The 12,884-nt window shown below is 39.7% G+C and overlaps 1 protein-coding gene across 1 annotated transcript in view; it reads right to left on the minus strand.

Moving 5' to 3' along the window:
* The window catches only part of GALNT5 (polypeptide N-acetylgalactosaminyltransferase 5), a gene marked incomplete at its 5' end in the record, with an annotated part of 44,423 nt that overhangs the window by 13,809 nt on the left and 17,730 nt on the right, over positions 1 to 12,884 (minus strand). The window contains 4 exons of the mRNA XM_081095141.1: positions 1,760 to 1,879; positions 2,440 to 2,575; positions 8,848 to 8,967; positions 11,329 to 11,495. Coding sequence (XP_080951267.1) covers positions 1,760 to 1,879; positions 2,440 to 2,575; positions 8,848 to 8,967; positions 11,329 to 11,495 — 543 coding nt within the window. The remainder of the gene's footprint in view (positions 1 to 1,759; positions 1,880 to 2,439; positions 2,576 to 8,847; positions 8,968 to 11,328; positions 11,496 to 12,884) is intronic.

A 12,884-nucleotide genomic window follows, 5' to 3' on the forward strand; every position in this document is an offset into this window, starting at 1 on the left:
TTTTTTTACACTTGCATTTCATGGGAGCTCAGTTGTTAGCATAGGTTGTGATGGACTTAGGAGGCTTTTCAGAATAGCTGCCCAAGTGTGGGGAGGTCTTGGAATAGAGTCACAAACAGCACTTAAGTGGCAACTTCCCTGGTTCCTGGTGACAGAGCTTAATTAGAGTCGGTGAAGGCGGGGCCTGGAACTAGGATGAACTGTATCCCAAATGTCCTTCCCAGACTATTCAGATACATCCTCTCCCCAGTATTATGCTGAGTTTAATCTGAACTCTACTACTCCATTGATCTTCAACATGAGAGTCTAATAAAGGCCAAGAGGTTCTTCAGGTGCAGGATCAGAGCAAGAGTGTTAAGTTCAGGCAGATCTGGGTTTCAACCCCAATTTCTGCTTTTACTATCTATGTATCCCTGGGAAAATTACTTCACTATTTTTTAAAATATATTTTTATTGATTTCAGAGGGAAAGGGAGAGGGAATAACTAATCAGCTGCCTCCTGCATGCTCCCTACTGGGGATTGAGCTGGTAACCTGGGCATGTGCCCTTGACCAGAATTGAACCCGGGACCCTTCAGTCTGCAAGCCAATGCTCTGTCCACTGAGCCAAACCAGCTAAGGCTACTTCACTCTTTTAAGTCCTAATTTTCTCATCTCTATAATGGGAATACTGCCCTCTCTCTCCTAGGGTTATAGAGTGGGTTAAAAGCAGAGTGCTTGATAAATAACAGTACTCCTCCTCCAATGCCTACGGGCATCAATCCTGAAGCAGCATATCGGGCAAGGGATGAGTGCATAGTCTGGGCTTGGGATTTCTCTTGGAACTTGCTGGCTTGAGTCTACATAAGATCTCTCTCCCACAGGGAAAGCTCGGGGCTCCCACACCACAGCCTGGGACTGGCTGCCTACTTGTCCTGCAGGGCTGGATGCTGGGGCAAGTGTTAGGGAGCCTCCACTTTGGCTCCCGGTATAAGTTGTGTTCTTCAATCCAGCTTCTCCAGCAATAAAGCTCCAATTTTAATTCATATCCATCTTCTGCATCTATTTATTAATTCATTCACAGAAACTGGCAGCTCTCCCATGAAGGGTAAGACTAGATTCAAAAAGAAAATCCTAAGAGTAGCTATTATTATTATAATGATACTTCTATTACTATTATTTACTCTCTTAATTTTCACTCATCTTGATTTCAATATTATGTGTGTTTATATAGCATATATGCAATATATTCAACTAGCTTGATGATTCTTGAGTTGTAAATTCCAGAAAACAGAAATCGTGTGAGTGAATTCCTCTGCATTCAGGGCTGACTAGGGTTCAGTGGACCATTTGAAAAATGAGCTTTGGTAGTGGGAAACTATTTTCTCAGGAAAATTTTGTTTACTCTTGACTATTGGTTATAACTATAATTCTTGATGTCCTATTGAATGACGGGATATACTTGTTTTGTGAAATTGCTTCCTATGCCTTAAAAAGACACATGAGCCCTGGCTGGTGTGTCTCAGTTGGTTGAGCATCATCCCATGAACTAGGAGGTCACAGTTCAATTTCCAGTCAGGGCACATGCCCTGATTGTGGACTTGATCCCCAGTAGGGGATGTGCAAGAGGCAGCTGACAATGGTTCTTTCTCATCAACGTGTGTCTCTCTCTCCCTCTCCACTCCTTCCTCTCTCTAAAAACAAACAAACTAAAAATAAAAAAAACCATATTTTTTAAAAGACACATGACTACTTTCTAAAATTAAATTTCACACACTTACCTTATTACATCAGTTTCTTTAATTCTGTTTTTTGCTACGACGTCTGGAGGAATTGTTCTCCAACCAAAGTTCATGGGCCACACAAAGATGCCTCTTTGAAAGTTGTCCACTGTCATGTAACTAGTTCAGGGAAAAACCAAAAGTGCTACCTGAGATCATACATGTATACTTAACCGACCCAATGCCATGTCTTGTTTAATGAATAAAACAAGTGCTTATGCAGATGACTTTAGATTATTACAAACTTTGAAATAACATTTCTAGAAAATTTATAAGTACAATTTGCATTAGTGACCAGTTGGCTGAATTGTTTATTTTTAACTTATATTTAATAAAAAATAATATTCTGGCCATTTTTGAGGGGGGTGGGAAAAATATATATATCACAAAAATAAGAACTAATTTTAAGGAAAATAGGTATTTTTGGTTCAGTTGAATACAAAGAGGAAAGAACTGGACAATGGTGTCAAGGGTTACAAATTTGTGATGATCAAATATACAGATTCACCTGCTCTGATCCCAAGATAGGTATTATGTACTAGTATTTCCATTTATTTAAATGGATAAATTGTATGTCTTAGATTTGCAAAAATGCACCCATGGCGGGTGTGATCAGTACTTTCTGTTGCTGCTGGTCAAAGACTCACTTAGAAGCATCTTGTGGAATATGACAATATTACCTCATATCCTTATCATTGATGACTTCAATTACTGGACAGGCTACTTTTTTTCTACTTAAATAAACTCTTTCCAGAAGAGGTTCCAACCAACCAATGTTACATTCCACGTGAGAATCTAAGAATGTCAACACATCACCTAAAGAGCCAGAAAAAAAAAGTGATATAAGGTCTTAGAAATTGTTCCAGAAGTGTGGTTGTAACGGCAGAAGTCTTTTTTTTTTCTCACTGAATTCCTTGTCCCTATAATTTTGTTTTATAATGAAAATAAAAGAAATTTTGTTTCTAGCAGTTGCATGGGGCAAGTACCATTTATGTTTGCAAAAATAATTGATACGCCACATAGAATGGGTAGCCAAGACTCTGAAGGGAATACTTAGCAATAGAAGTGGTTGCTTATGTCCTTCTAAAGAGATGTGTCTCAATAACTCTGGGGGGTGGAGAATTGGGATTTTGTTCTGCAGAAGAGCAGGAGAAGTTTGAGATTCCACGTTTGGCCTCAGGAATTTTGAAGAGGAAAAACTGCTCTGCATAATAGGGGTGAAAAGCAGTTAAGGTAGAGGAGGCAGGAAGACTAGGAGGTAGTGTTAAAATGGTTGTTTAATGGGTCTAGACTCTTTTGCAAGATGAAAAGAGTTCTGAGATCAGTTGCACAACAATGTAAATATACTTCACAATACAGAGCTGTATACTTAAAATGGTTAAGATGGTAAAATTTTATGTTATGTATATTTTATCACGATTTTAAAATTGTGATAAAAAATAAGAGGGGGAAAAAACTTGGAGGCCAGAATTATTTATTAAGAATTCTTTTTTAAAAATTAGTTGTGTGAAATAACAGTCTTTCTCTCCTCAATGAAATCTCAGCAGTACCTACATTGTTCCAAACAGTGTGTGTGTGTGTGTGTGTGTGTGTGTGTGTGTGTGTGATATTGATAATACTCAGAGGAATCTGGCTTGGCCAAAATCCTACGTGGAATCTTTCAGGCTCTACCATAGGCAATTACAAAGGCTTTACCCCGAAGGCTTCATGAAGGAAGCCACCCTCCCCTGGAAAATTTGGTGCACAGCTGGTGCCCTGGGGGGAGGTGCAGTGGAGGACTCAGGCCTTCCCTCCCTCTCAGCTGGACATGCTTTTATGGATATCTGTGTTCCTAGCCCAGGTTTTTCCATTTGGAGACCTCTTTCTCAGGCCGATATCTCTGCCTCATCTTATGGGAGATGGGTGGATCTTGAAAACGTTTTTGTACACTCTGACTCAATACTTTTTCTTTTATAAAAATATATATTTTTAGTGATTTCAGAGATGACGGAAGAGGGAGAGAGGGATAGAAACATCAATGATGAGAGAGAATCATTGATAGGCTGCCTCCTGCATGCCCCCCACTGGGCATGTGCCTTGACCGGGACTTTCTTCTTGTTTAGCTTCTTTACTTACATATGGCAGCAAGTGATGAAAGCTGTGACTGTACTTTCATTTGGGCTCATTGCGTGAATTGATCACTCTGACACCTGGCTGCTCTCCTCTGCTCTTGACAAACCCTTAATAACATCATTTATTATCTATTAAGTGCTTGCTCTATGCCAGACACTGTCGTAAGCATTATACATGGTTGTATTTAATCCTTACAATTAACCTGAAGTATAGGTCTAAATTTATTCCCATTTAAGAGATAAGAAAGCTGAGGAACAAAGAACCTTAGCTGCTCCCACTCCACTTCTGTCCATTCAGACCCAGAGTTCAAATAGCAGTTTCTGCTAGACCCTAGCCCTATCCCCACAACAGGCTTAAAAGGTCAAAGGGGTTGGATCATCTTCCTCAGGCCCCAGTGACAGCAGAATGGGTCCCCACACTTGCCTTCAGTTCCTGCCTGTCCCAGATCCCCACAAAATTTCTCATTCACTTGTTGCCAGGACCCGAGGGAAGTCGCATCTGTCTAAATACATTGGTTCTTAACCTGTGGGTCATGACCCCTTTGGCGGTTGAACGACCCTTTCACAGGAGTCGCCTAAGATCATCCTGCATATCAAATATTTACATTATGATTCATAACAGTAGCAACATTACAGTTATGAAGAAGCAACAAAAATAATTTTATGGTTGGGTCACAACATGAGGAACTGTATTTAAAGGGCCAGAAGGTTGAGAACCACTGGTAAAACATCGGAAGACATTTTATACTATATTTTGGGAGGGACGAGACCCCCCATGCAAGAATGTCATTGCTCCACACTCAGACATTTTATTTTTCAACAGGATCACGAGGATCAGAACAGGGAGCTGTGTCTCTCACTTTCGGTGGGATTTCTAATTGTTCTGGATATTGTTTACGGACATTTTACACACTGTTCTTGAGAGGCATGGTGAAACAGACAGGATTGAAGTTACACAGAACTGTCTTCATCCCAGGACCGCTGCTCTTCGCCACATTGGAGACTTAACTTTAAGCTCATTGAGCTTTCCCTTATGAGGCTATTTCTAATATCTACTTAATACCTAAATGCTTAATAAGTGGTGACTATTGTTTATATTTTTCCCCATAAACAATGAGTGTTTAAGTTACAGCTCAGAATAATTAACTCAATCTGGATAGCCACCTGGCAAGGTTTTTTGTTTATTTGTTTGTTTTCTAAGAATAAGTTCCAGCAATGCTGGAGTGTTTGTATATGGGTTTCTCTGCAACTTATTATTTCTTTTTTTGGCCACCCCAGAGCCACTCAATGTGCCAAACATTTTTGGCTCCTTTTGGAGCACGACTCCCACTTATATTTAGCCGACCAGCTTGGGAGATCGCTGCCAGCACACAGTAGTGCTGGAGTGTTGTGTTTAGGGTTCCTTGAGGAATGTGGACCTGGCTCACCACTTAATTTTGCATAATGATTTATAAGTGATGCTAAGAAAACCACCTGTTTTAACTTCAGCAGAAACTAGTGGTAGAAATTTACAGGACTGTTGCTCTTTTGGAGACCTCAGAGTTGGCCAGGAGTTAGATGCCACTTCTTAAAGTTAGTCAACTCATTCTTTGGCATGCAAAGAGCAATGTCAAGTATTTTGTTAAAGGCCATGAAGGAAATGAAAGTCTGATCTCTACTCCGACTCTCTACTGAATCTGCCTGATTATAGGCTCCTCTTGGCAGGGCAAGATGTCACTGGGCCAGCTGGTTGGCTTATGCCCTTGTACCTCAACGACCACATCTCTTCTTACTTCTGTTGCTTTCATATGGGGAGCCTTTCCCTAGAGATTCATTGGCCATGGCCTTCCCTTCACATTTTGAAATCTTACTTGGCCTCTCTAACTCCTCATTCCTAGTGAACAACTGATTGGAGATTATCTTTTTGCCTGAATGAGATTTAGATGAAGAACTGATCGAGCCCTGGAGTCTGAATGTGTAGTGGACATGGCTAGAGATCAGGGTCACTGCTTTGCCCTTATTCTTTTGTAGAAGACTCAGAATTTCAGAAACAATGCTGAGTTGTGATGTAAAAATTTATCTTATAATAGCTTGAAGGTTATTAAAATAAAACTGAGCTAATGTACTCAAGGGTGCTAATGAATGACTGAGAAACAGATTTATATTTTTACATTTGGATTTATTAAATTCAAAGAAATTAGTTTACAGTTGTAATTACAAGTGCCTGAATGGGCCAATTAGGCAACTGCTTTGATCAAGTTCATGACACTCCATCTGAAGACAGCTTCCCATGTTGCCTAACAATTTAGACTGTTCTGAAGATCCTTACCAGCATGCTTTGTACTCTTTCCTTTGCAAGCAGAGGAATTTTTTTTTTTTTTTTTTTTTTACAAGCGGAACATTTGTGGTTCTGTATTCATCAGCTTTCTTAGGCATCTACATGGATGTCTAATTTTCATCTCGAAATTACATGAACAAAATCAGAACTCATTTGCAATCCCAGATCTATTCCTCTGGCTATGATCCTACTGTCCATTGAGTTGTTCAAATTCTTTCAAATCCTAGGTTTCTTTTTTGACTCCTCTCGTTAATACTTTCTTCACATCTTCTCTGATGTCAAGTCTTATAAGCTCCATGTCCACAATATATTCTAAGTCTGACCACTTCCTCCATCTGTCTTGGTACCTTCCTGGTGCCTAGACAACTACAATAGCCACCTAATTGGTCTCGCTACTTTTTCCTCTCATCTCCATAATATTAATTCTCTACAAAGTGACCACACTAAGCTTTTAAAATATAAATCAGACAGTTTTACTCTCCTCATTAATGTCTTTATTGGCATTACATTATGCCAAGAATATTACCTACACTCCTTAAATGATGCATAAACTTTTAAATGCCTACCATTGCCTTTCTTCCTAAATGAATCTCCTACCTCTCCTTCCATCGTTAGCATTCAGCAGTCATAATAAACTTCTTTCTTTAACCTGAATATACAGAGTTTGTTTCTGCATCAGTATATTTATACTTTTTGTTCCATTTTCCTGGAAATGTTCTTCAACTAGATCTCAGCTCAAAGGTTACCTACTTGGACTATTTCTTGACCAGTTTATTCTGGTACCATTTTTGGACAATTATTTTACATAGAAAATCAAACATGGAAGTTCATTTAATTTTTCCAAATGCACTTCATTATTGAGAATCTTAGTTGTCACTGCAATGCCAATTTTGGTGTGATGTATTTGTTGTCAATTGAAAATTCATATTACCGAGAGAGAAGACATTTTTTTTAGCAAACCAGTGGGATAAGAAGAGTTCCAAATTTGAGCTATAGTTACAGGAATTGAAACTCGGGTGAGCACATAATTCACCATCCGGATAGGCTTGAATGCAATCAGGTGGAGATTTGCGATGCCATGATTTACAGGGGCAGAACGGTGGATACCTATTTACAGACAGCAAAGTGGAGTAGATAAGAGTGACGATTCTGGAGCGAAGGTTTCTGTGTTCCAATCCTGACTCTACCACTTATTAGCTAGGAGAACATGGACATATCCTAATGTCACTGTGTCTATGTATCCTAATGTGTAAAATGAAAATGATTGTACCTACCTCATAAAATTATTCGAGGATTAATTTAGTTACTGTAGAAAGTTTTTCGAATGATACCTGGTACAAAATGTCAGATATTTTTATGAGGTTCTTCCATAGAAGGTGTGAAAATGAACCAAAATGCTTAATGTTCGTTTTAGAATACCCATGGACAGAAAAGGTTCACCTCTCCTATTCATCACCAACACCCACACACTAAAAAGGGTGAGGAAAGAAGTCATATTCTCTTTAGGAAGATAGAAAGGGCTATCAAAAGAGAAAACATATGTCAGAGAAGAGACAATTTTAAAATTCTGAAGATCTGAAATATTGATGGGGTCGGGCTTGAAGGGGCTCCTGGTGTTCAAATTTGGGACAATTGAGCACATTCTCCCCCCCAAATAATACTGGTAATATACACATTTAATTTTTTAAAGCTATAAATCCATAGTGATAAGAGCATGAAGAGGGGAGGAAAAAAGGAGAGAGGGGAGGAGGGAGACATTACTATTTTACAAGTCAATGTCAGCTAATAAAAGAAGAAATGATAGAATTAGAAAAATAAATTTGCAGCCCTCAGTGTAATAACTGAATCAAGCAATGATCATCATTGAATGCTAAACCATTAGATAAAGTCTGTGAGGAAAACAGGATATCTGATTGGATCAAAGAATCACCCCACAACTAACTTTTCATTAACAACTAGCTGCTAATATCTTAACCAAGGGCTCAAAAATGAGTATCACCAACAGCGGGGCAACCTGACATCATGTACCTCTTGATTTGAAGTAATAAGTACACAATTCCTTCACTTATGCAGTTGAGTTCTCTATAGTATTCATGCCAAAAACATTTATCCTGTAGGTAACAGGAAGAAAGAGAAAATTTCAGACTGTGGTCAATTATACAATACAAATGGCCTATACTCTTCAAAAGAACACACACCACAAGTCAATGGTTGTGACTTTGTCTATTCTACACTAAGGGACAAAGGAGAGCAAGCAACCAAATGCAATACATGAAACTTAATTAGTTCTCAAATTTGAAAAGAAAAAAGCAGCCATATAAAATATTTTGGGAGCAATGAGAAAATTTGAAAGGTGATATATTAGGTGATACTTAGGTCTAAAAGTTGTGCCTATGTATGGGAACGTCTCTGTTCTTCAGAGATGCTTGCTGAGGTATTAGATAGAGTGTCATGATGTCTGTAAATTTCTTTTCAAAAGTTCAGAAAAAAAGATGTGTATGTATAGATGTGTCTGTGTATATGTGTAATGAAGCACATATTGCAAAAAAAATGGCAGATATATGGATGCACTGTACTATTATTTCACATTTGATGTATATTAAAAAAAAATTAAAATTAAACAAAAATGTGAACGAAACAGAAAATCAGCAGCTTCTTACCTGTTGCAATCTGTGCTCCTGCCAGTCTGGCTCTTATTAAGCCGTGTCTCTCTTTTAGGTGAAGAATCCGAACTTTTGGAAACTGAGACATGTATTTATCCAAATGATCTTTTAGGTAATCTATATCAGAGTGTGAGAATAGAAAAGACATCACTTAACTAGATCTGGATAATAGCAGAAATAGTGCCTCCTCAATGTTAAACTCCAAAAACTATGATACTTATAAATTAATTTTTTTTCAATTACAGTGGACATACAATATTATATTAGTTTCAGGTGTGAAACATAATGATTAGACATTTATATAGCTTATGAAATGATCACCCCAATAAACCTAGTACCCACCTGACACCATACATAGTTATTATAATATTATTGACTGTATTCCCTGTATTGTACTTTACATCCTTGTGATTAATTTTATAAGTGGTAATTTGTACTTCTTAATCCCTTCATATTTTTCACCGATCCCCACAATCTCCCTCCCACCTGCTAATCATCAATTTGCTCGCTGTATCTATGAGTTTATTTCTGTATTGTTTACTCATTTATTTTATTTTTATTTTTTAGATTTCACATATAAGTGAAATCATATGGTGTTTATTTTTCTCTGTCTGACTTATTCCATTTAGCATAATACCCTGTAGGTCCATCCATGCTGTTGCAAATAAAATTTTATTCCTTTGGGTATTATTTTATTTTCTGATGTCATTTTTTTTGGATGAATTTTTATCTGGGTTCAATACTCTTTTCTTTTTTTTTCTTTTCTTTTCTTTTCTTTTCTTTTCTTTTCTTTTCTTTTCTTTTTGTTTCTTTTCTTTTTTCCAAGTGTTTTTTTAAAAATCTCAAATCCTTCTCTGTGTTGCCAAATTACACACAGGAAGGATCACCTTTTCTGAGTACTTGTTAAGTCCAGGGGCAAATTTACCTAGAAATAAATTAAAGTTGTACCACCACCACCCCCACCACCACCCCCCTTAACAAAATCCCCTTCTAAGGCCCAGGGAAGAGGCTAAGTATTGTATGCAAACTGAAATATTTGCAAAAGAAAGATATTGCGACTGTAATTGCTTAAGAACACTGTCACTTCCTGCTGTGACATCCCCCTCCACCACACCTACCTGGTCTTGTTTGATGTCCAGCTAAAGGAATGTGTGTGCGTGCGTATGTGTGTGTGTGTGTTGCGTTGCGGGGGTGGGGGGGGGGCGGGTATTTTGATGTGCCTTGTGGTCACATCTATGTGCAATTAACATTCCCAGGGAGGACTGGCTTTAGGAATACTTCTGCTGTTCACTTTCCTACTCACTTCGTGTTGTTTTTCTTAAAAAGACTCCATAGAAGCTTCACATGCCACAAAACCTGGATACACCGTTCCTAAAGAGACTGTTACCTGTTTAGTAACTACATGCTATGTCTGTGTCTGCTTTCTTAAAGTTTTCCACTAGCTTTCCTTAGGCATCTCATTGCCTCAGGAGCTCCGTGTGACTCCGGTGGGAAACTCCGAGGCTGAGATCATTGGCTGTCATCGTGGTCATGAACAAGGCTAACCTGCTCTATCAAGGTTTGTCATCTCTTTGCTATTTTCTAAACTTTTTGGAAGTTGGCTGCATTTGGGGAATTTATAATATGGCAGTCATGGGACCTCTGGTAGTCTTGGGACCACTTACACACACAAATTATTTGACAATCCAAAGAGAGAGAGAGAGAGAGTCTTTTCTGTAATAAACAAAACAAAAGTAAAGCCCTGCAATGGAGGATTCTGCTTCTGAACTCCGTTAGAACCTCATCTCTCTGGTCCCATTGGCAATTCATCTTCTTAACACTTAGCTGAAAATATAATATGTTTTGCTCTTGAGGAAGAAGCCATAGGCCTTCCATTTCCTTGTTTTCCATAGAGTCTAACTCAGCCGTGGGCAAACTATGGCCCGCAGGCCGGATCCAGCCCGTTTGAAATGAATAAAACTAAAAAAAAAAAAAAAAAAAAAGACCGTACCCTTTTATGTAATGATGTTTACTTTGAATTTATATTAGTTCACACAAACACTCCATCCATGCTTTTGTTCTGGCCCTCCGGTCCAGTTTAAGAACCCATTGTGGCCCTCGAGTCAAAAAGTTTGCCCACCCCTGGAACTCAAACTCTATTTATAGGAAAGGCACCCCATTAATTGTGGGGTATTTGCTTATTAGATCCCATAAAAAATATGTTTGTGCAATTGAGAGAACATCTTCTAGTTTCTAGATTTCATAGTGCCCATCTCCAAAGAGCTAGAGTTAGAAAACCACTCCTGCATGGCAGAGAAGTCACAGCTGAAAGGAAGTTTGGGAAGGCTACCTGGACAGGGCCCCGGATGGTTGTTAGGAACCATGATTTGGCATTTGTAAAATGTATATGCTTTATCAGATTACCCTGTAAGTTTGCCATTCATCCAAACTGCATTTGTTTTATATCAAACTTTGATTTTTCAGGATTGGTTTTCTTACCTTTGGTGCTGAAGTCATCCACCAGCAGAATCTCCTTGATGAGATGCGGAGGAGAGCGATTGAGGACACTATGAACAGACCTCAGGAGAGTGGACCATACCTCATCCACAAAGCACATGATGACACTGGTGGTTGGGAGGTTGTTGTGAACGAGCTGCTTTGCACACCTGGGCCAGAATACAAGCTGAGCATAAGCAATGTGCTAACAGGATCCACAGGATGGATTTAAGAGTTATAAAGTACGATTGTGTGTGTATATTTGTTATCTATCTATCTATCTATCTATCTATCTATTCATCCATCTATATATATCAAAGAGGATTCTGTTGTGTGCTTTTTCTTGGGGAAGGGTATAAACAAAATAAAAGAGCAAAGGAAGAATAGCCACTAACAGGAGTTGGTGTAAAAGGACTAACAATGTGAGACATGAGAACTCCCTGTGGAGGCATCAGGCTGTAGTGGAAAGGACATGGGCTTTGCAGATGGTTAGACGCTATTTTGAATCCAACCACCAATATTTCTAAGATCTTTATTCATTAATACCTTACTTAATCTCTCTGTGCCTCAGTTTCCTCATCTGTGAGATGAAGTAATGGTTCTTATTGAACTGTGTTTTACAGCCTAGTGAGAATGTTCATAAAATTCCTAGCACAGTTCTTGGCAAAGAAATTCACCAAATGGGAGTATCTTGTTATCCTAATTAGATTATTTACCATGAGAGAACATTCAGAATTATATCATGCTACCAGGTAGTTTATGATTGTCCTTCCAACTGGCTTTCTGCCAAGTGCCAAATAAATTATATGCTTTCCACTCTATGAGTAAATGAATTAATACCAAATACATATATATATATATATATATATATATATATATATATATATATATATACTAGAGGCCCAGTGCACAAAAATTTGTGCACTTGGGGGGAAGGACGGGGTCCCTCAGCCAGGACTGTGCCCTATCACAGTCTGGAACCCCTCGGGAGATAACGACCTGCTGGATTAGGCCTGCTCCCGGGTGGCAGAGGGCAGGTCCAATCCCTAGGTGCAGCCCCTGGTCGGGCTCAGAGCAGGGCTGATTGGGGAGTTGGGGCACTGCCCCCTGTCACACTCAGGGCAGGGCCGATGGGGAGGTTATGGCTCTATCCCGTCACACACAGAGCAGGGCCCGTGGGGGGGGGGGGTTGGGGCACCGCACCCTGTCACACACAGAGCAAGGCCCGTGGGGGAGGGGGTGGGGGCACCGCACCCTGTTACACATAGAGCCGCAGGGCGATCAGGGGGTTGGGGAGCTCCCCCCTATCAGGCACAGAGCAGGGCTGATCAGGGGGTTGGGTGCCTTCCCCTGTCACGAACAGAGCAGGGTGGATAGGGAGGTTGTGGCCCCGCCCCCTGTCACACACAGAGCCACAGGGTGATCAGGGGGTTTGGGCGCTGCCCCCTTTCACGCTGATCCCAGTGCTGGGAGGCATGTTAGCCTTTTACTATATAGGATAGAGGCCTGTTGCATGGGTGGGGGCCGGATGGTTTGCCCTGAAGGGTGTCCTGGATCAG

The sequence above is a fragment of the Myotis nattereri genome (assembly GCF_964212035.1).
Source record: "Myotis nattereri genome assembly, chromosome: 7".
NCBI classification, from domain to species: domain Eukaryota; kingdom Metazoa; phylum Chordata; class Mammalia; order Chiroptera; family Vespertilionidae; genus Myotis; species Myotis nattereri.